General features: G+C 35.2%; 1 protein-coding gene across 2 annotated transcripts in view; it reads left to right on the forward strand.

Annotated features, from left to right (window-relative positions):
• LOC150097373 (TATA box-binding protein-associated factor RNA polymerase I subunit A-like) overlaps window positions 1–25,003 on the forward strand; it is a 232,994-nt gene that overhangs the window by 120,958 nt on the left and 87,033 nt on the right. For both annotated transcript variants that reach the window (XM_090407416.1, XM_090407417.1), the window contains exon 7: window positions 11,323–11,452. In XM_090407416.1, coding sequence (XP_090263542.1) covers window positions 11,323–11,452 — 130 coding nt within the window. The remainder of the gene's footprint in view (window positions 1–11,322; window positions 11,453–25,003) is intronic.

The following is a 25,003-nucleotide window of genomic DNA, read 5'->3' on the forward strand; positions in this document are numbered from 1 at the left end:
TATAGTCTTTAGTTTTCCTATCGTGAAGTCCGTGTGTATTTGTGACTCTGAAAAAAATAGTGTTAGTAATCACTAATCCTGTTGTTTTGAAAAACTCAAGGGCTCTGTTGCCTTTTTCATCAGTCTCAAATTTCTGCATTTCTCCTTCCATATCCTCAGAATACTTGCCTATTTTTGCATTAAAGCCTCCAATTACAATACTTGCCTATTTTTGCATTAAAGTCTCCCATTACTATCAACATGTCCTTTCTGATGAATATGAGGAATTTCTCTCCAGTCTATAAATATAAATAAAATAAATAATAATAAGCTAATGCCTTTTATTCCCATAGGGATCAGCCGACGCCTTTTAACCCTGTTTTGGAGACTGAGTGGGCAGTTCAGTCTCCACCAGTAGATAATCAGAGATAGCTGACCCATGTCTATCACTAATTATAGGCAGCCATTGCTGAAGAGACCAGCAAACAGGTGCTGCCATCTCTTGGTACCTAACCCTAACAGGATGTTACTGTCTGAAATAATGTGGATTCTATGATAAATTTTCTTGAGTTTCTGGGTGAAAAAACCCACATGTCCGTGTCAGAGATCGACTAACTCGGGAACTGGTTGAAGAAAGGCTGAGAAAAAATTCCTCCAGTCAGCAACTAGACTCGAACTATAAGTCTATCTTCATGCAGCCAAGCACAGAGGATGCAAGCGTCACTTCCACTGAGCTACACAGGCTTAACATTTTTGTTTAGAATGGCAAATAATCAAAAAGATGAAAAAGAAAGAAGTGTGCATTCTAGGACATGTTCTTTCTGAACAGTGGTGAGTAACATCTGTTAGCTTTCAGCCGCAGAGATGTAAATTATAGCAGGGCTTAAACAAATCACAAAAACAGTCATATTCAAAAATGTAAACTACAAAATATTTTATCGCAGGTGTATAAATTATGGATCGTAGAGTGTTTGTTATTAAAAACAAACTCTTTTTGTTTATTTTTCATAACATTATGGTAAATTATGGATTGAAAAGTGTTTGTTATGAGAAACAAGACTTTTTGTTTCCTGGTGCTTTGCAAGTTTTCCTAAACATCGTGTTTATGAGTGATTATCATCACTGAATGTTTTCCAGTTCAAGGCTTTCTGGGGTAGAGTATGTAGATGACTACTTCCAGCTTGTGAACCCAAATCCTAATCAGTGTATATTATATCTGAAAGAGTGTGGTCTACAGTCGATTTTTCTGAGTTGTGGGGATATATATATATATATATATATATATATATATTAGTGAAATGCCTGCTGTTGCATGTAGTATGCTCTCTCCAGTGCTTATGTAATCTTGTGGCAATGTTACTATATTAGATCCCCCAGTAGACACAATTATAGTTTTAATTCTGGTTGCAGACTAGAAAACTTTTTCTAGTTTTTTGTTTATTTTTTTAGTCAGTTCTTAGTTAATCGATCTTTGGCACATACAAGTAGGTTGCCTTTAACCTCAAATCTCAGAAAACTCGACTATAGAACTCTCACTATTTCATAAAGGTTTATGATCAAAATATAGTTGTAGTGCAGTGCACTTTTCTATTTGATGCCTTAATTAAAATGATCACTAGCCATGAGCTGAGTTATCACTAATGACGGAGGGTGGAGATCTGATGCTTAACGATTCCAAAATGCAAACGAAGTCTAAAAGGGTGCCATCTCTTCCTTTTTGGAGGAATAAAAAAAATAATAAATATATTATAGGTTTATTTACTTTTTAAATTTTGAAATCGTCAAACCACTTTTTGTTCACCCTGTACTTTTAAAATTTTTCATGTGTTTTGATTGTTAAGTTATAAAAGTGAGTCATGAAATAATTTCAAGGTTGTAATTAGCAGCTGTACTGTACTATGCAAATAGGTCTTTATTGCCTAGATTGATTTTGCCTATACATATATTTTAAAAAATAAAGGACACTAAAAGATTATGCTTTGCTGATTACATCCTGAGAGATAAATAATACAAACATCGTCATTTCTAACCAGCCAAAACATATTTAGGCTTTGAAATATGTAAGTCATTACTCATGAACTTAAGTTTTTGTGTCATTACTTCACAAGTTATTTTATTATAGCATCGAGCTTTGTGTTAAGTAAATGCATGCTAACTACCATCTGGTTCCTTCTATATTTAAATAAGGACTGCAAAGTGAACTGATATATTCCAATTCAGGAAACATTTGGAAACTACCTCACTTACCAATGAAAAGTCAGTGAGAAGCTTTAAAATGATTATAATGAATAACAAAAATGCGTTTAACAAAGAGGAGAGGATGTTTTTAAAGTATAGTATAACTGTAGGTGTAAAATCTTGTATAGAAGGAATTTTGTGCAAAATCCTTTATATACCGATTTTACTTAAGAAAGAAACTCAATACAAAATACTCGTAGTTTAATTAACATTTTTTCATTAGTGTTTTATGTAATCTGGTAAAATAAATCAAACCTTGCAGATTCAGTGGCAACCCTTGAAGACAACCCTCAGCCAGAGAAGCATGTGGTGAGGTTGTCTGCAAGGATAGAAAAATCAGAACTCCATGGTGGACACAGGAAGTTAAAGAGGCAGTGAGGGAAGGAAAACAAGAAAACATATTAAAAGTTCCTGGCAAATAAGTCAGCTTATGCTCTTAGAGAATACAGAGACAAATGTAAGAAAGCTAAACAAAAGTCATGGGAGGACTTTGGCAAGAACATAGAAAATAAATATCAAGAAGGTGGCAAAATATTCTGGAGGTTGCTGAAGAAGCTTAGAAATAGAGGAAAGAATGCTGTAAAAGGAGTTAGGGATGATAAAGTTGACATGAAAATGGGAGAAAAAGATATCCTTAAAGTATGGAGTAATTACTTTGAAAAACTGCTAAATGAAACAAGCAGTGTCATCACTGTGCTGTCCCCTCTCTTATTCATGATCTATATGGATCATATTATGAAGGAAAGTGGTATTAAACCTGATATCAAAATTGGAGATGTTAATGTCAGCTCTTTGCTTTATGCAGACGATGTTGTACTTCTAAATAAATAGATGTCGTATGAAGGTCAGCAATAAAAAGACAAAGACAATGAAAATAGACAGAATTGTTGAAAATGTCAACTGCGTTGTGAACAGAGAACCTGTCGAACAAGTAAAACATTTCAGCTACTTAGGCACGATTTTTGATGAAGATGGTAAATTAAATATGGAAATAGACAACAGAATTAACAAAGCTGATATGGTAGGAAGTCAATTGAATAAATTCATATGGAATAAGAGAGAAATTAGTCGGAACACTAAATTAGCTGTATATACAAGACAGTGTTCAAACCAGTTTTAACTTGTGGATTTGAGAGCTGGGTTAGAACTAAAACACTTGACCAAAGACTAGAGACCGCAGATATGAGAGTCCTGAGAAAGATTAGAAGCGTGAACAGATGGTATCAGTGGCAATATCATATTAAAAACGAGGATATTAGGAAAGAACTTGACATTGTCAGCATCCAGGAATATGTTAGCAGAGCTAATCTCAGGTGGTATGGTCACTTAAACAGAATTGGCAAGGAAAGATTAGCAAAACAACTGTTCTCTGCCAGGTTGGCAGGAAAACCACCCAGAGGAAGACCAAGATATAGGTGGATCTATACGGTACAAAGTGCCTTAAACGATAGAAATATAAGATCTGATAATGTTGGAGTCTTGACAAGTAACAGACTGATTTGGAGGAAAATTGTAGATAGGAAGTTAGTAATGATGTAAATTTATCATGCAGTATTATCATATCCTTTACACCCTCTTGAGGGTACATGGCAGGAATTTGATGATGATGGTAAAATATTAGAATGAATTGCTAATGTTATTTGACTGCCAATATTGTACAAACAAAGAGATAGCCCAGACAGGATTAGAAATGTGGACCTGATGCTATCGCCAGGCGCGAAGGTCAGCGAGTTACAGGGTTTTCCTGCCATGACTCAGTGATTTCGTAGGGGTGAAGGAACCCCTTGTAGAACATCTGGGGAAATCAATCTGAAGGTTGTAAAGGTAGAATAAAAGGGAGACAGGCCCTTTCTTTTTGGCTCTTGCTCGCTCGCTCTCTGTTCCTGACTTATTTCGAAGAAGTTCCTGGGTCCAGCCATTCCAAGGATGGAGGATGATGAGAGGAGATTTTTAATGGCGTTATTGGCCTATTCGAAAAGTCTAATTGCGAAGTTCCTTAAGCGATCTCCGAGAATGCTGTATCGTTGAGTACCGTGGAGTAGTGTCTGTTTGCAGTTCTAACGGGAAGAAAGAAATTTATGTTCATGATCTTTATGATCTTGAATGCTGAACCGGCTGAGACAGGTTTCAAGTAAGATTAATGTAGACCTGTTATGGATTGTGAATCTTAGAACAGGAACTGTTGATTATATAGTTACTAGTATAATGTAAAGTTGTGAAGTCAGAAAACCGCACGTCTAAATTATTATGAAGTAGTTATCTGCAGAGTAATGAGCATTTGTTAATGTTAAAAGGTTTTTGTTAAGGGTTAAGAATTAATGTTTGAATGAGAGATTGAATGTGAAGCATAGTTAAGCATAATTCTGTTAATGGTGTAAGTAAAATGGAGTTGAAATGTGTGTGAAACTAACCACATGTCTCTGATATATGTGATCATATAAATTTGTCTTTGTCTTTAAGCCATAGGCTAGAAGTGCTGATTTAATTAATTTGAGAACCAGACATGTGCGTTGCATTGTTAGCTTAGCAGAATTGACAAGAACCAGATAAAAATTGATATGTGCGAAATCCTTTTCTTTTATGTTGTAATTATCATGTCTTAGTATGAATAAATTGTTTTGCTTGTTAATAACTTGCCTGATTTTGATTTACCAATGCACCTCTCATATAAATATAGAACCTGTATGTCCTTAAAGTTAACCATGACTGACTAATAGTAAGTTTTAAACGTTGCTTGATTTAGAACTGAGTTTTAGAGATAATTCTGTGTTCTGCTGAGCATTTCTCTTACATGTATAGGAAATACAAAGTGTGATCTTTAATGGTGCAGTCGTTATACAAATAAATTTTTGAAGATCAGTGTAAGAGAAAGTCAGCTAGTTAGACAAAGGAATTGGTTCCAGCCAGAGACAATTCCTGAATCTATACTCCACACACTTGAAGGTAGTAGTTACGACCTTGAGAAGGGAGAATGAAATTGTAGACTAAAGGATTAAAGGTGATAAGACTAGCTCAAGCAACAATTACAACTCGGAGTACAACTGATAATAAGAGAAACTGGAAAAAATAATATTGAGATAGAATAAAGGAAGAAGTTCAAAAGATACGAACCTTAAATAAAATAATAACATCATTATTATTACAAGGACAATATTGTGAGTTCAAGATTAAATTACATAACAGTCATCACATGCAAAAAAAAAAAAAATGATAGAAAATTTACAGACAAAAAATATTAGTGGTCATGAACAGTAGATGGCATTGTGTATATTTGCAACTTTTGCTATGTGATCTTTGAACTTGAATTTTCTATCCAACATTATGCCAAGATCCTCTAGTGTCATCACGTTTCTCGTAGCATAACCCTGCTGATATAATATGCTGCTGGAAATCTCATCACGCTAAAGTGCAAAACTTTACACTTACTAACTTTAAAATGACAGCCATTTTTGTGTGCCCAAATTTCCAATCTATTCAAATAATTTTATAATTATTTGAATAGATTGGAATAATTTTAGATGATGGTGGTTGCAGTTCCGTGTAGTTGGTAGATTAAATGGTGGAGACAGAGGTAGAGTAGAGTGCCTTCCTTGATGAGTCCTTGGAGGTGTCATGTAATATTAGCTACTGGATTACTGTTATAACATCAGGGGGCATAGCTCAGATGGTTTAACACTCACTTAGCATGCGAGTGGTACCGAGATTGACCTGGCACCTCCATTCAGTAATTTTTTTTTTATTAAGCCAGCAAACATCTTACGCTGAATACACTGGTTCTTGTCTGATCCAGTTCAAGCTTGTATTTAGTCCAGTATAGATGTGTTTTTAAGTTCTCCTACAACAAGTGAAATTGTTCACTCCTATTAGGATTACCATCACACTGAAGTATACCCAAGAAATACAGGGATTAACCATTACTTCACTGTCAGTGTGAAGGTCATCCAAAAGAATACGCCAATGCTCTGTGATCTCAAACGTTTACAGCATCATTGCTCATCACTCACCCTGATGTGATCTGTGGCGATGCAAGTCCAATGTCACTACTTCATTTGCTTTCAACAGCAAAGGTCAATTTAATGAATAGAGTAATCTCACTTGGAAAAATGAAGAAAACGTAAAAATGGAAACTAATGGCATTAAACCAACCCAGTCAACCAACAATAATGGCCAAGAGAGTTTAGCAACGGTTAGTGGAATGAAACAGGTAAAATCTGCAATAAGTACTGTACGTCTTTTAAAAATGTTAAACCTACCATTGGAGTTATGTCACATTTCAAATGCTGGTCAAAACCAGTTATTTGAAATGTGATACAAAGTATGGTCCTTATACAGAGGAAGATATAATTAAAGGCTTAGAAAAGGAAATAAAAGGAATTGACGTTCGGCATCTTGGTGTATAGTTATGTATAATTGGTCACTTGATGTATAATTATGTTTTTGTTTTTATCCTTCAAACAATTTGCTGTTAAAGAAATGTTCACAAACATGGGTGACATTAAATTGAGAAATGAAAAATGTGAAATTATTAACATAAACTTTCCAGGAAGATAGAAATTATTGTGCACTGGATGCCACTGCACATTCCAAATAAATCAATTGCATTGCACTTTGAAAAATATGGTAAAATGGAGTTCTTAGACAATATATGATTAAAAATAATGATTGGGCACATGTTCTCAGTAATAAAAAGAGTTATTTTAGAATTAAATGAAGGAGTAAAAATTGAGGAAATTCCATATGTTATCCATGCAGAGAAGATAATCAGAATTGTGATCTAGGAAAGCCATCTTCATGCTTTAGGTGTAAGAAAATAGGTTACCTGAGAAGATAATTTTAGAACCAAAATGCAGGAATTGCCTCATCAGACATACGATGACTGATAATTGTACTGGAAGTACATATGCCTCTGTTTTAAGGAGGAAAATGAATGATCAGGAAATAGATGAAATGGAAGATGATATGCAAGAAAAGGAAACAGCAATAAAGTTGCAAACACAAGAAGAAATGATTCAGGATAAGAAAGTTATGTCACAGAAAGGTATCGAGGAAAATTCTCATCCTCTGACAAAAATTACTGGAAAAGCTGAAGAGAAAATTGAATGATAAAAAGTATTAATGTACACTGGAAATGATGCCACAAAAGAAACTGAAACAACCTGGAAAAATGAAGAAAGTATCAAAAAAACAAAATAAAAAAATACTTGGAAACAGAATCTGTACAAGAGATTGAAAAAAAAAAAAAAAAATAGAAAAACAGACAACGGTTATGGCAATTCTCTGAAATTTTCACTAGTTTTAGCATTAGACTTATTTATTTAACATATTAGATTTATTTAATGATGTCATGCACCACATTATTCTTAACAAAGGCTGAATTCAATAATATTACAGAAAATATAATTTCAGTCAAAATTTAACAATTTTATGAGTGCATTCACCTAAATTAAAAAACATAAAATCAAACGTAAGTTACAAAGTCACTTACCATGAGAGATTTTACAGCACATTATTTCCACTGTCATCTATATGGATCATATGAAGGAAAGTGGTATTATATCCTATATCAAAATTGGCTGTGTTAATCTTAGCTCTTCACTTTATGCAGACGATGTTATACTTCTGAATATATCCAATACAAATCTGCAAGATTCCTTGATTAAACTGAATAACTTTTGTAATAAATTTAGTATGAAAATCAACAATAAAAAGACGAAGACAGTGAAAATAAGCAGGAATTGAAAACATCAGTGGTATCCTGAATGGTGAACCTATAGAACAAGTAAAATACTTCAGCTATTTAGGAACAATTTTTAATGTAGTTGGCAAATTAAATATAAAAATAGACGGCAGAATAAGCAAAGCTGTACAGTAGGAAGTCGACTTAATAGATTTATATGAAATAAGACACAGAAATTAGTCAAAGCACTTGCACAAAACAGTGTTTAAACCAGTTTTCACCTATGGATTTTAGTCAATTATCAAGTGTTAATTGAATAAAGACAAATCACAGATATGAGAGTTTTGTTAAAGTTTAGAGAAGTGAACAGATGGCATCAATGGCACTATCATAATATAAATGATAATTTTAGGAAATAACTTAATATTCTTTACTTTCAACATGTAAGAAAGTTTTAAAGCGAATAAAAGTTCAGCAGCTCTCAGATGTGAACTGTAGACTAAAATACACAAAGATCATTGAATCAAAAATGAAAGAGTTTCAGAACAGGAACCAAACCTTGGAGATTCAGTGGCAACCCTTGAAAAAACCCTGATTGATTCAGCGAGAGAGGCCTGTGGTGAGGCTGAATGCAAGGATAGAAAAATCAGAACTCCATGGTGGACACAGGAAGTTAAAGAGGCAGTGAAGGAAAAGAAGAAAGCATATCAAAAGTTCCTGGCAAATAAGTCAGCTTGTGGTCTTAGAGAATACAGAGACAAATTTAAGAAACATGTTAAACATGCGTAAAACTAGCTAAACAAAATTCATGGGAAGACTTTGAAAAGAACATAGAAAATAAATATCAAGAAGGTGGCAAAATATTCTGGAGGTTGTTGAAGAAGCTTAGAAATGGAGGAAAAGTGTTGTAAAAGGAATTAGAGATGATAAAGGTGACATGAAAATGGGAGAAAAAGATCTCCTTGAAGTATGGAGTAATTACCTCGAACATTTGCTAAATGAAACAAGCAGTGATGATAGCACACTGGTAAAAAACACTGACCAGGCATGCATTCAGGAGTACATATCCATACTTGAAGTAGAAAAAGCCATCAAAGGCTTGAAATTGGAAAGGCAGCAGGGGTAGATGATATTTGACCAGAAATGCCCAAGTATGGAGGTATAAAAGTCTTACTGTGACTTCACTGCATAGTTTAGAAAGCCTGGACAGAGGGACGAATTCCAGATGATTGGAGTAGAGCTCTATTAGTACCCATATATAAAAAGGGAAATAAAACTGAATCTGAGAATTACAGAGGCATTTCATTACCGAATGTTCCTGGTAAGATATATGCAAGTACACTTGAGAAACGGTTGAGAAGGATTGTGGAAGAGAAGCTTGGTGAAGAACAAGCTGGATTCAGACCAAATAGAGGCTGTCAGGATCAGATCTTCACTTTATGATAAATAGTTGAGAAAGCAGGGGAATATAACAAAGATCTGTATTTAAGTTTTGTAGATCTAGAAAAGGCATATGGCAAGATGCCAAGAGAGAAGCTATAATTCTGTGATATCAATGAGACATTATATCAAGCAATACTTAGTCGTTATTTGAGTTGTAAGTCAGCAGTTAGAATTGAAGGAAGTACAGGAAGATGGTTTAATGTTAAATCTGGTGTCAGACAAGGATGTACATTATCTATATGGATCACATTATGAAGGAAAGTAGTATTAAACCTGATATCAAAATTGGAGATGTTAATGTTAGTTCTTTGCTTTATGCGGATGATGTTATACTTCTAAATAAATCCGCTACAAGTCTGCAAGATTCTCTGACTAAATTGAATAACTGTTGTAATAGATATGGTACGAAGGTCAGCAATAAAAAGACAAAGACAATGAAAAAACAGAATCATTGAAAATGTCAACTGTGTTGTGAATGAAGAACCTGTAGAACAAATAAAATATTTCAGCTATTTAGGCACGATTTTTACTGAAGATGGTAAATTAAATATAGAAATAGACAACAGAATCAACAAAGCTGGTATGGTGGGAAGTCAATTGAATAAATTCATATGGAATAAGAGAGAAATTAGTCGAAACACTAAATTAGCTCTATACAAGACAGTGTTCAAACCAGTTTTAACTTATGGATCTGAGAGCTGGGTCAGAAGTAAAACACTTGACCAAAGACTAGAGACCACAGATATGAGAGTCCTGAGATAGATTATAGGCGTGAACAGATGGCATCAATGGCAATATCATATTAAAAACGAGGATATTAGGAAAGAACTTGACATTGTCAGCATCCAGGAATGTGTTAGCGGAGCTAATCTCAGGTGGTATGGTCACTTAAACAGAATGGGCGAGGAAAGATTAGCAAAACAAGTGTTCTCTGCCCGGTTGGCAGCAAAACGACCCAGAGGAAGACCAAGATAGAGGTGGATTGATATGGTACAAAGTGATTTAGACGATAGAAATATAAGATCTGATAATGTTGGAGTCTTGGCAAGTAACACTGATTTGGAGGAAAATTGTAGATAGGAAATTAATAATGATGTAAATTTTTTCATGTAGTACTATCATATCCTGTACACCCCTTGAGGGTACATGGCAGGAATTTGATGATGATGATGATGATATGTCTATTAAGATTTTTTTTTTTTTTAGATATGGGCTGTGAAATATTTTAATTTTTCCAAGGGGGAGCCTTTACATCTATAAGTTTGGGAAGCACTGCCTTAATGCATAGCATTATAAATGTCCGCATGGAGATGTGCTTTGCATTATGGGAGATACTAAGACAAGTAGTAATGAGAGCTTGGTCCACCTTTACCATGAGTTGCCTCAGTCCTGAAGATACTTCAGGTGCAAACTTTATTTGCTTACACTTGGATAAAGGATTAAACTAAATTTATTATTTATCAAGCCATGGATACAGATCACTTGCTTCAGTGTAAAAAAAAAAAAAAACCTTCCTCATATATATATATATATATATATATATATATATACAGAAACAGATTTCAATCAGAGTTTTTTCAATGTTTTTGAATCTTCAATAGTTCCACAATATTCCCCAAACTTGAATGAATTTGGCTGAATTATATTGCCAAAAAGCTGGAAGACCATCATTTTCAGGACTTCAGCAGGTGTCCATCACTGCACGTATAGAGGGTGCCTGTTAGGACTGTAGAAGCCATCTTCAATCTGTGTTTACCTTCCTACTGGTGTGCTTACATGCATCTACTCAAATATCTTTTTGTGCCCATGAAGATGCCTTGGTTACCAAGACAAAATATTGGCTTAGTAATCTAATTAGGTGAATAAGTATAGTTATTTACTTATTATTTTTTTTTTACTATTTGGATTTTAAAAGATGTAAACAAAACAAGAGTTTAGTTAATTATCAGTATGATATTTAAAATTTAATATTCTTAAACTTTCAGCATCTTTTGCTAAAACGGCGGCGTAGTTGTTTGCGAAAAAATTATATCATAGATCCACTTCTGAAAGCACATCTAGCTGTATTAGACTATGTGAAGTGGGCTCAGATGCAGCGTGAAGCAGACAATACTGGTGAGTATGGAAGTTTTAGCAAATTTACAAGATTCACACATACTGTGTAATGTATTTTGTATATTTACGAAACTGATCTCTGAATAAAATCAAATATTACATTAAATGTTTTAAGAATTTCCATTTAATGTTTAAGCTCCTTGATGGTATAATTAAAGTACAGGGGTGATCAAAATTAAAGTATGCTTGTTTTAGAGTCTTGTAGAGCTCCACCCAGTGATCCAAATGCTGCAAAACTTTGCAAAAATACATTGTGTGTCATGGGAAAATGATATCTGAGAGAAAAAAAAAAAAAAAGTTCCAAAATTCGGCACTGTATGATATACCGAATGTAGATGTAGTAATTTTTCTGTGTGTGTAAGAAGAGGAAAAAAAATGACACAAGCATAAATAGCATTTTTCTTCGCTTCCATTATGCATTCACAGGCTGTACTGGTCAATGTGCTGCCCTTCCCAGTATGCCACAAACTGCATTCTTTTGCAAATCGTGTTCAATTGCAGAATGCAGCTGGTTGGGACTGATGTACATGCTGCATTATGCTGTCTTTCAGTGCTGGCAAGTTATTAGGATGATCCTGATGATAAACATATCTTTGAGAAATTCCCAGAGCCAAGTCACAGGGGGGGGGGGGTCAGATCATGTGAACAAAGCAGCTGGTTATGCAGTGAGAAATGCACAGCTGATAACCCTGGCTTCTGTGAAATGTTCTCGAAGAACCTCCTATGAATTGACCGATGTATGGAGGCCCCCCCCATCCCACTTGGAAATGACTGAATCCATGTGTAGGTGCTGCTGTAGCTGTGGCACAAAAAAATTGTTTATCATACTCTTGGCAAGTAACTGAGCATTACATAGGATCCATCTGGTGAATGTCTTCGAAGAAGAATGGGCTGGTGATAAACGAAGCTGTAAACTCACACTAGACAGTAACTTTAGGTGAATGCAAAGGAATTTGTTTGATTGCATGTGGGTTTTGCATAGCCCATACTTGGCAGTTGTGGATATTCACAGCTTCGTTCAAGGTGAAAGTGAGCCTCATCTCCCCAAAAATCATCCATAGCCATGCAGCATCTAATTCCACTTGAGCAAGGAAGGTTAAAGCAAATGTCAGTCAACTTTCAAAGTCCTGTGGGTGCAACTCTTGTGTCAGGGTTAATTTGAATTGGTAGAAATGCAGAATCTTCCATAGAATTTTCCAGATAGTTGTGTAAGGCACATCCATGTGTCTTGATACAGCATGTGAACCGATGCTGTTATTCAAGGCCTGCTCCGCAACATCAGTAGCAACTTCATTCACTTGTTGTGAACTGATTGGTTTGTGACTTCTCCAGGTCTACATCCCAATGAACCTGTTTCTTCAGAACAACTAATCATTTTGTTGTTGAAAGTTTTTCCGCTCGGTTAGGTTATAAATTTAAGATGACAAGAAATAATATTCTTGGTTTCATCCTTTATTCAAGTGTAAGCAAACAAAGTTTACACATGAAATAACTTAAAGACAGAGCAACTCATATATAGAGGCTAATGACTTCACATCAATATTAAAGCAATTGATGTGAAGTCATTAGCCTCTATATATGAGTTGCTCAGTCATGAAGTTATTTCTTGTGCTTTGTTTGCTTACACTTGGATAAAGGATGAAACCAAGAATATTATTTCTTGGCTTCTTTTATTTAAACTAATCATTTATCACAGAACAGATGGACCTCATCAACATTTGTTTAGGTAGTATGGCTTCAGGAGCAAAGTGCATTGGGCCATAGTTTGGTGCAATCACTGTTTACAGTATTAACTACCAAAACCATGGGAAAATCCCGTATCCAGCTTTTTAAACCCTCCTGGCATCTGCAGAGTTGCATGATATGCAAATGCCATGCATTTGGTGCCGGCCTGGTTGGCCGAGTGGTTAGCGTATCTGTTCTCCAACCAAAAGGCCATTCAAATCCCGCTGTGGGCATAGATGTTTGTGAATGTCTGTGAAAATACTAGTGATGGTGGTTTGTGATAAATGCCGTTGGTGTGGATGATGAAGGTAGTTGCGGTTGGTGGAGACAGGAACTTGTAGAGTAGATGCCTCCCTCGATGAGTCTTTGGACTCCCTGGAGCTGTTACATAATAATAACATCTGGTGGCGAATTTTGGAAACCCCCCCCCCTCCCAACATTGCTTCTGCATGATACACAATGTATTCCTGCAAAGTCTATCAGCATTTGGATCACTGGATGCTCCACAAGTCCTTAAACAGAGATACTTTAATTTTGATCACCCTGTATGTAAAAGTTCTTGATACAGTTTACTCTCACTACAACGAACTACTGATAAGTTTCAGCAAAAGCCCTGTAGATACAGTACTATGCTAAAAGAAATTCACTGTAACAAATGATTTACTATAACAATTTCTAAGGTCCTTACAAGTTTGTTATGGTTAGTCTTTTGAATAAAAAATTTTGAATTTTTTTTGAATATAAATAAATTTTTGAAAATAAATAAATAAATAACATTCACTGAGAAAAATTTACTGTACAACTGAGAAGATGAAATCTCTTTAGGCAGGCATTCTATATTAATACCGTGAAAAGGCTGTTGTGGAGAGATGGTCTTACTGGAAAACTGTTGAAGTGTGTATGTAAAGATGATTTGAAAAATAATCTGAAGTCTAATGCCTTATTAAAAGAAAAATATTTTTCGAAAATCTTGATTTAATGGATCCCGATTCAACGGACTTCGGATTTAACTGACATATTTTGACAAATAAATACAGATAATGAAATAATTAATAAAAAAATAAATAAATAATTTGATGGTTAATCGGAAGTGCTTATAAACTGTGTCTTTGGATACATTCGTGTATATTCATGATATTTTGTGCATACTCGTAATAGTTCTTGGCATGCATGTGCTTTGGTTCGGTAGCATTGCTAGCACAAAACATGTGGTGTTTAGGCTGTTGCTGGAGTAATTTTTAGTTAAACCGTTATTAATCATTATTAATCATTATTAATATCGGTTAATATGTCTGGGGTTAAAAGAAAACAAGTAAACTTAACGATAGCACAGAAACTTTGTGAACTTTACAGAGTGGGATCTTTGTGATTGTTTGTTACGGGGTGAAAAAACAAACAGTTTCGGACATACGCAAAAATAAAGGCATACTTACTCAGTTTTTGCTAAAATATAGCATTGAGAGCTCCAAAATTGGTTTCACTGTGGCAGATAAGAAATGTGAAGTTGGCCAATCATAAGAATTTAGAAGAAGGAGTTTACAAGTGGTTCGTTCAACAATGGTCTATTGGCATTGTTGTTCGTGGTGTTGAACTAAGGTCAGCTGCTGAAAAACTGGCACTACACATGGGCATACAATTCCAGGTGAGTGATGAGTGGCTTTGGTCCTTTCGTAAAAACCATGGCATTACGAACAGGCAAACATGTAGTGAAGCACTGAATGCTGATATCAAACAAGTTGAACCCTTCAGAAAATACATCAGTGAAGTCATTGAATCTGAGGGTCTTATTTTGTCTCCCATTTACAATGCAGACGAGCCCGGCCTGTTCTAACGTGCTGTTCCTGAAAATGCCCTCGCAAACAAACATGAGATTACCATGCCTGGCCTCAAATTAAACAAGGAGTGCATTTCAACCCTGCTTTGTGCTAATGCCGATGGCACGCATTGCCTCAAGCCGATGGTAGTCGGAAGAGCACAAAAGCCTCACACTTTGAAGAATGTTATGAACCAGTTGCCTGTCATCTATTCCAACTCAAGGAATGCCTGGTTTACAAGTGACATTTTTCCTGACTGGTTTTTCAATCACTTCATACTGAAGTGCAAAACTACCAAGAAGAGGTCCTGAAAATCTCTCTTGAAGATGTAAAAGCTGTTTTACTTGATAATGCATCAGCCCATCCTAATGCTGAGAAGTTGATTAGTAGGAATGGAAAAATAAAATGTATCTTCCTTCCTCCAAACACCACTTCTATAATACAGCCTATAGACCAGGGAGTCATTGTTGCCTACAAGAGGTTGTATAAGAAGAAGTTATGGTTGTTTTGGAGAATGTAAACAATCCCAAAGAAGATACAAGAGGAGCCAGGACAGTTCAAAATTTGCTCATGTACAACATCAAGTCTGCCATCTTTGATTTTGCTGCCGCTTGGAAGGAGATAAAGACTACAACATTGGCTAATGGCTAGACCAAGTTACTGAACAGAAGTGAACCAGAATATGATTCCAGAGGTTTTGAAACCTCTGATTTCCATGAAACTTTGATGTGAGCTGGTGATAATGTCAGTGAGAATGACATGGAACAATGGCTAGACATCAACGAGGGTGACCCATGCTACCAAATTCTCAGCCAGGAAGAGATTGCTGAAGATGTTCTGCATCAGGAGGTTGACAACGAGGAAGAAGAAGTGGTTCCAGCTGGTCCGAAACTATCGGTGATTATCGGTGGACGACATCATCTTGTTCATAGGCACATCTTCAGATTCAGAGGTGATTGCTTATTATGAAAATTTTTGGCAGTTTCAATCGTTAATTATTAAGAAACAGTATAAAAGTGGAAAACAACTGAAACTTGATGCTTTTTTGCAAGCCCAGTCCTCAGTAAAATGGTATTTACGTTCTCATTAAGTCTGCCATCTTTGATTTTGCTACCTCTTTGATATATTAATACTGTACCACTGAAAGTGTTTTATTTTCAATTCATAAGATTCGCAATTTAATGGAACTTTTGATTTTATGGATAACCCTTAGCCTCTAATAGTCCGTTAAATCAACAGTTTACTGTATTAATATATTGTACTGAGCCTCAGTAGCTCAGTCAGTATAGACAAAGTCCTTTGGTCAGAGAGACCCGAGAGTTCGATTCCTGTCAGTGACGTGAGGAACCTTTATGCCAGCCTGGTTGGCCGGGCAGGTAGCGTATCTGCTCTGCAGCCAAAAGGCTGCGAGTTCGAATCCCGTCGTGGGCATGGATGTTTGTGATTGTCTGTGGAAATACTAGTGGTGGATGGCATTGGTGTAGTTGGTGAATTGAGTGGTGGGAAGAGAGAGAGAGAGAGACACAGAGTAGATGTCCTCCCTCAATGGGTCTTTCAACTCCATGGAGATGTCACATAATAATAATAATGATTATAATCATTCTTTCCTGATACTCATTGATAATTATCATTGAGTATCAGGAAAGAGTTATCTTTCTAGACTTAATTCATAATGAATGTTCATATGAAGAACTCCTGATTTGTTGTGGCATGCAGGGTGATTCATTATGATAGAATCAAATAACTGTGTAGCTAGTTTTTATCCAGTTATGAAGAAAAGTAAAGTATACTTAACAAGAAATTATATTATTATTTTTCCCAAGCATGAACAAATAAAAGTTTGCACATGAAGACACAGCATGCCATTTTTTGGGGGTGAGGAGCCTTTCGTGCAATGGAAAATTTATTCAGAAACCTGCAACTCTGGTTGCAAAAACAGTTGAAGTTCTATAAAACTTTTATTATTGTTCTGTGAACCTTCCGAGTGGTGGATTCCTTCAGGATAACGTTGGGTCTTCCAACAGTGCTGCCAGACAGCACAGTCCAAATCTTAGTAGTTCTCCTGATTTTAAAAGTAAGAGCTTACTTCCATCTGCAGTAAGTACCTACTGAATGGCCTTTACTGAGGTTTTATTAGTGATAGCTGCATGTCAGTAAATACTAAAGGCTAAGTGACAGAAATTAACTGGCAAAATTCATTTCCATATATTAGTAGTAAAATCATGATCATATGTTGCAGTGTTACATTGGTCTAGAGTAGAAATTATTACATCAAGTTTCCTTCACTAATGAAGAAAGTCATATAGTACTTTTTAGAAATTAAACTCTTGTTTCCTTCTTTTTTATTTTTGCCTCAATTTGTAGGCAAACAAAAGTTTGTACATGAATACATACGTATAGTGCATTTGATGTGCATCAGGTTGCCCTTGGTTGGGTAGTGTACATTGCATTCTCTTCTTGAATGTATATAATGTTATGTAATGACTCCATCCAGACTGGTTTCAACCTTTATTGAGATCTCATCAGTAGGTGCTACACCTTTTGAAATGTTGTGAGCTAACTCAGTTAGTAAATTATTTTCACATGCAAGTGACAGACTGGTGCATTACCATATTATCATAATAGTCTGGATTAGAGGTAGTAGTAGTGGCAATAGCAAGGGCAGGAAAGTATTTCTTGTTTGATAACTTGGTAATCAATCTGTATATCATAATTCATGTAAAAAGACAGATATCTATTTTGTAGACTGTTTGTTATGAAAATTCATGATGTTGGACTAAAAATCAAAAATTTTGTGTGGTCTCCTCAGTTATAAGAACTAAACTATACTTCAATCCAAACTTTGAGAAATAAAGTGGAATGCAGGGGGGGGGGATTATATTTCAAAATCTGATATGAAAAGCTGTTTTTTTTTTTTTTTTTAAACAAATTTAGTCAAGATCTCAAATAATGCCAGGTAATTTTACTGGTATACTTACGAGGGCTGTTCGATAAGTCTGTGCAAAGTCTAAGAGATGGCACCATCAGTATGTATCGAGGTTATTTTTAGTTGTTGGCAACTGTTGGAGAATCACACGCTAAGTGTCAGTCAGATAAATCTATTACTTTTTGTTTGGCATTCATTTGAATCAATCAAGTACCGTGATTTGTGAAAAATTGATGGGAAAGAATTTCGTGTAGTGATTAAACATTACTTTTTGAAAGGCAAAACGGCTCGGGAAACCAAAGCTAAGCTTGATAAAGATTATGGTGAGTCTTCACCTTCGATTAGAATGGTTTATAAGTGGTTTAGTAACTTTCGAAGTGGCCATATGAGCACAAGTGACGCTGAACGTCTGGACACCCTGTTGAGGTCACCACTCCAGAAATTATTAAAAAAATCCATGATACGCTGATGGATGATAGACGAGTGAAGGCGCGTGAAATTGCTAAGCTGTGGGCTTCTCAAATGACCCTGTACATAATATTTTACATGAACATTTACATATGAGAAAACTATCCGCAAGATGGATGCTGCGTTTTGCTCACACTGGATCAAAAGCGTCAACGTGTGGACTGTTGCAAGGACAGCTTGAAGCTGTTTCATCGGAATCCACGGGAATTTTTGTGTCATTTCATAACAGTGGGTGAAACATGGATTCATCACTACAAGCCTGAGACCAAGGAACAGGCAAAACAATGGGTTGCAAGCAGGGAATCTGCAGGAAAGGTTGTGGCATAATCTTCATAGACTTCTTGGAAAAGGGCAAAACAATTACTGGAGTGTATGATGCATCTTTGCTGGATAGTTTAAATAATGAAATAAAGGAAAAACAGCCACACTTGGCGAAAAATAAGATTCTTTTTCACCACGACAATGCACCCGCTCACTCTTCTGCAATTGTGACCGCAAAATTGTTCGATTTACACTACGAAGTCCTTTCACATCCCCCTTCCCTACTCTCCAGATCTCGGACTACTATTTGTTTCCAAACATGAAAAAACGGCTAGCAAGAAAGAGATTTTCATCAAACGATGAAGTGATTGCCGAAACTGCCTATTTTGAAGAGTTGGACAAATCATACTATATAGATGGGATTAAAAAACTCGAGCATCGTTGGACTAAGTGTATAGACCTCAAAGGAGACTATGTTGAAAAATAAAAAATGCTTGTCCCAAAAAAATTGTTTCTTCATTTTTGCACTGACTTATCGAACAACCCTCGTATAAAATAAAGATTATGTATGTGTTTACACTATATAACCACTCGGCCAGCCAGGCTGGCTGATCGAACGGTTAGCGTATCTGCTCTCCAGCCAAAAGACTGCAGGTTCGAATCCCGCTGTAGGCATGGATGTTTGTGATTGTGAAAATAGTAGTGGTGGTGATGTGCAGTAGATGGCGTTGGTGTAGTGAGTGGTGGAGACAGAGTTATAGAGTAGGCACCCTCCCTCGTTCAAGTGTTTTAAAGATGTTGGAAGTAGGAATCTGTTTCTTATTTTAGTCTCCAAAACTCACTTGAGTAGTTCAATAATGTTCAAATCCAGTGATTGGGTGGCCAACTAAGATGTTGAAGTTCACCTTCATGCTCTGTCATCGCAACTGTACAGTCAGATCTGTGTGAATGGGGCACTCATCTTGGAATACTGCATTGTTATTTGGGAATAATGTTTGGATTATGGGCTGCACTTGATGACCCAAAATGTCCAAATAATCACTTGCAGTAATTCTGCCATGAAGAGTAAAAATAGGACCAACAGAATACCATGATATTGCTGCTCAGATCATCACAGAACTGCCCCCTTCCCCCGCTTTACTGTTAGAACCACGTGTTCTGAATTGTAAGCTTCCTTGGCTGTTCTCCAGACATAAACTCATCCTTATGTATGAAACAGTGTGAAGGTTGACTCATTTTTCTAATGTCCAGGTTTGACAGTTGTGGCACCACTGTTTACACATCTGAACATTCATTTTAGTAATCAGAGATTTAGCAATTGCAACTCTAGCAGAAAAATGGATTTATGAAGTTTGCATCAGACGGTTTTTGTGGAAACAGGTTCTGCAAGATGAATATTCAGTTCTACTGTTATTACCTGTACTGCTACAGGTCTGCGATTTTTTGAAACAATCCTTCTGAATTTCCAACAGTTTTTCTGTCACTTTTTGATTTTTGCCTACTGTTTTTCTTCAATGATGTTGTCTTGTTATGATCTGCGTATACAAATATATAGAGCGTAAACAAAACAAGAACATTCAGTGTTTCCACCATACTTTTTTTCAACGTAGTCAACACAAACAAATTTTTTCTAAATATCTTAGTGTTTCCATTATAACTCAGAAAAATTTGAGCTATAAATTAACTTATCTAGCTTAGACTCTCAGACTTAAATTAAACATTAAGATAAATATCTTGAATAGGAATGAATTGCAAGTAGAAGAATTTGGACAGATTTCAAAATAGAAAATTGGAAAATGAGACTTATTGTGATTATAATTCCAATGTAGGTTGAACTAGAAACACAATGGAAGAAAAATGTCTCTGTTCTTACCAGAATGGAGGACTTTTTCAAATCATTAAAAGCTGATAAAAAAAAAGGAAAAGTTTGTTTTTGTTTGAGACCTAAACAAGCAGAATAGGAAATGTATCCCAGACATGTACAAAGTTTGGGAAAATTTGAAGACAATAGTAAAGCACCTAATAATTAAAAGTTTTTGCTAGATTTCTGCTCAAGTGACAAGTTCATGTCTAACACCGTGATAATTTTTAAAGGTGCATGAATTTACACAGAGAAATCATGCTATGTAATTATTGTTTTTATGTTATACACAACAGTGCGGTCTTCAGATTAGTTCAAGATACAAAAGTGTATCTTTTTTTCCTCTTCTTCGTATATGGCTCTACAGCCCAAACCGAGCATTAGCCTTCTGGATTTGTTGCCTTCAGCCCTGTGTGTCCAAAACTTTACTTCTCCAATTTGGACATTGTAATAAGATGTTTTAACATCTTATGAAAACTGTTCTAACATCCAGAGACATTAATATAGACACAAGAAAAAGATTAATAAAATACTATATCTGGTCAAGCCTTCTCTACAACAGTGAAACTTGGACTCTAAATAAAGAAGCAGAGAAAAAATTAGAAGCTTTCGAAATGTGGACCATCAGAAGAATGTTGAAAATACCATGGACAGAGAAAATGAAAAATGAAGATGTTTTAAAGAAAGCAAAAATGAAAAGAACATTAATGAAAATAATTAAAGAACGGAAACTTAAATATTTTTGACATCTAACTAGACAAGAAGGCATTCAGAAATTAAATATTAGAAAGGAAATTGGATGGAAAAAGAGGGAGAGGTAGACCCAGGAGAATGTGGTTCGAAGACATTAAGGACTGGACTGGACTGGCTTGAATTACCATAAATGTTCCAGAGCAGCAAAAGAAAGAAAAAGGTTCCGTGACATGGTTGCCAACTTCCTTCTAGGAGATGACACTTGAAGAAGATGTTAATATCTTGACTAATGGTGTTTTTCCTTTTGGTCATTTACCAAGAATTTTACTATTTATTATTGTCTTAAGAAAACTGTCATTTTGCATAGATAAAACATGTCCTGTCCACTGCAACTTTTTGAACTTGATTATACCAGATATTGTAGGTTCTTTATAAAGTTGATATAACTTATGGTTGTATCTAATCCTCCAGAGGCCATCATATTTCACTGGGACAAATATTTTTTTAAGTATATGTAACAACTGGATAGATAATAATAATAATTATTATTATTATTATTATTAATACATCACACCTCCAGGGAGTCCAAAGACTCATCGAGGGAGTGAATCTACTCTACAACTCTTTGTCTCACTACTCCACCAACCTTCATCATCTAACACCAACGCTATCTACCACCACTAGTACTTCACAGACAATCATAAACATCCATGCCCATGGTGGGATTCGAACCTGCAGCCTTTTGACTGGAGAGCGGATACGCTAACCACACGGCCAACCAGGATGGCAGATATAATTGCTTTATATATTTTTATACTTTAGTCTTCCAATGAATATCTTTTGAACTGAGTACACATGAAAGTTAACTAGCTATCATTACTCCTAAATATTTAATTTGTTCCACTTTTCTATTCCGAGGTTCCTAATTTTCTCACTTGTATCAGTTAACTGATCTGCCTGGTTTAAATATTATTTCAGCTTTTTGTTGATTAATTTTTATCCCTATCTCTTGTGCTGATTTTCTAGTTCCAAATATGTTTCTTCTCTTTCTGTGTGGTTTTTGACATGATGTCTGGATTGGAGGTAGTTGTAGCAAGGGCTGCAAAGCATTTCTTGTTAAGTATTTTTTTGTTTGTTGGGTAACTCGGTTACCAAACAAGAAATACTTCTCTAATTTGAATATTGTAATATCATGTTGCTACGGTCTGTATGGATTTGTTTATTAGAGTCTGTTTAGTATCTGTTGGCAATGATTGGATAATGTATTCCAATTATAATTTAAAGCATACTGGAGCTGAACTATCATTTTATTTTAATCCTTGAGTATTGGAAAGAGATCTGTTAAATCATTTTGTATTTTTTGTATTTTTTATTTTGACCTGTGTATCTGAATTTTTCATTGTTAATCTTGTAAGTCGTATTAACTTATCTGGTATTCCAAAGTAAATCTCATATAATTTTCTTCTATTAATGCTGTCATATTTTTGTTAGAAATCAACAAAAAGCTGATGAATATTTATATGAAATTTCTCTAATAATTGCTTAACTATATATATTTGATCAGTTCTGGATTTGCCTTTCCTGAAACCTCCCTGATAGAGATCAGTTATCTTTTCCATAAATGGGTTTAATCCGTTCTTCAAAATAGAAGTAAACATTTTGTATGTTATACAAAACAGAGAAATACTTCTGTGATTCAAACTGATTTATCATTCTTGTGTATCGGGCATATCAGACTCTTTCTCCATTCTTTTGTCATTTCCTCTTTCTTACATACGGTTAAAATCAATTCATATAATTTTTCTTCTGGTTTCTTTCCTTCTTTCAGTAACTCTGCAAGGATTTTATCTATTCCTGGGGATTTGTTGTTCATGAGTGAATGTATTATATCGTTAAGCCTTGCTGATAGCCTTACAGAATCAACTTTTTCAGTAGTAGTTAGTATGTAATTTTGAGTTGTAGAGCTAGTGTCCTTACTCTGCAATTCATGGAAATATTCTCTCCATCCATTTTTTTTTTTTTTTTTAACTTTGTTAACATGTTTCCTTGTTCATCTCTGCATATATCTAGCCCAAGTTTATATCTTCTTCTAATTTGCTTAATTGTATTACAAGCTTGCCTGAAGTGGGGGGGGGGGGGTGCTTAAGGATCAAAGCTATATAACTGGAAGGAGACCTCCACATAGCCTTTAAAAGAATGCAGAGAACCGACTAGGTAAAAAAGTAAAAAGTAAAAAAATTTTAGAATCTGTGGAACAATTAAAAGGACACTGAATTAAAAAAACAAGACGAGAAACTCAGCTAAAATTTTATAAAGTAATGACCACTCCCATTCTGTTATATTTTTTCAGAAACATGGACAATTAAAAATAAAGTTGAAAGTAAAATACAAGCTGCAGAGATGAGATTTTTAAGAACATTTGAAAGATGCATGAAATTGAACCATATAAGAAATGAACGAGATATTTATAACAGAAAAGAACTAGATATTTATAACATAAATGAAAAGATCAAGGAATATAGAGAGAAATGGAAAGAACACATCTATCTAGGATGGAAAGATATCAGCTACCAAAATAAGTGGATAGATATAAACCAAGGGGAGGAAGAGGAAGACCAGTGAAGCTGTAACAGGCAAATGCCTAATCCTTGAAAGAGAAGAAGACCTGTAAATATTAATTTTCAATAATTAATAGTTAAATTTAATAATCACTTCTGATTTGGAGTGTTATTTTAATCAATCATTGTGTACATTATCTCCCTGCTGTCTTTCACCCAGTTGTGAGCTGTCTGGACATGGCACTTTTTTTTTTTCCATCTTTGAGGATTAATTGACCATAGTTCTCAGATTGTTTTTTATCCTTTCTTTAAATAATGTTTTTATACTTTCTGATCATTTCTTATTTCTTGTAGCATAGAGCAATGGTTTTGTTTCCTTTTACTCATTTTAATTGTATTCCACATTGTAGAATTGAACTCTGTGATTCCCACCTGAAAAGGGTTTAAACCTGTAGTATATTGGCATCTTAGGTATGTGATTTTGTTCCTGATTTAAAATTTTGTTATTCTTTTCATATGATCTGTAAACCATGCTCTAGGGACCAAACATTGAACTTCAAGTTTCTTCAGATCTCCAGCATGATGGGTGGTGGTTTCATACTTGTCAGGAAATTCATCTTCCGCCTAAAGACATTCATCAACATCCATGCCCATGGTAGGATTCAAACCCATGACCTGTTGGTTGGAGGGTGAAGATGCTATCTACTTAGCCAACCAGGTCAGATAACTTTATTAAATTGAAAACTCTAGCATGTTTTTATTTCTCGGCTTTTTTGATGGTGATGGTGATCATTGCACTGCTCAATTAGAAGTCAGCACTCAGTTACAATATAGTACTGACAAGTATGGGCCACTTAATTCCCCCTTCATAGCTGTGCATTGAACAGCCATCCATCCACAGTTGAACTATTTTGAATTGAATGAAGGTTGCCACACACATATAAAGTGGGACAATCTCCTTTCACGTCTGCTATTACAATCATCATCACTGTTGATTCAAGTGAATAGGAAATATATACAGAAATATGCAAATAAAAACAACTCATGGAGATCATCTGTTAAATGAAAATGACCTAAGTTGCTCTGTTTTGCACCAGCTGTTAAATGTCAAATGGTTCATGAGTCTCATCTTAAAAAAAGAATTATGTTTGGGTGTTGCCAGGACTGCTTTCTTGGCCTTTTTCTCTGTTCATTCAATTGATCTGTAGAGAGAAAGAGCACTGAACATAGATGAAGATGGATGTT

This window comes from Typopeltis vanoorti, chromosome 17, assembly GCF_054136105.1.
Source record: "Typopeltis vanoorti isolate ZY-2024b chromosome 17, IOZ_Tvanoo_1.0, whole genome shotgun sequence".
Taxonomy (NCBI): domain Eukaryota; kingdom Metazoa; phylum Arthropoda; class Arachnida; order Uropygi; family Thelyphonidae; genus Typopeltis; species Typopeltis vanoorti.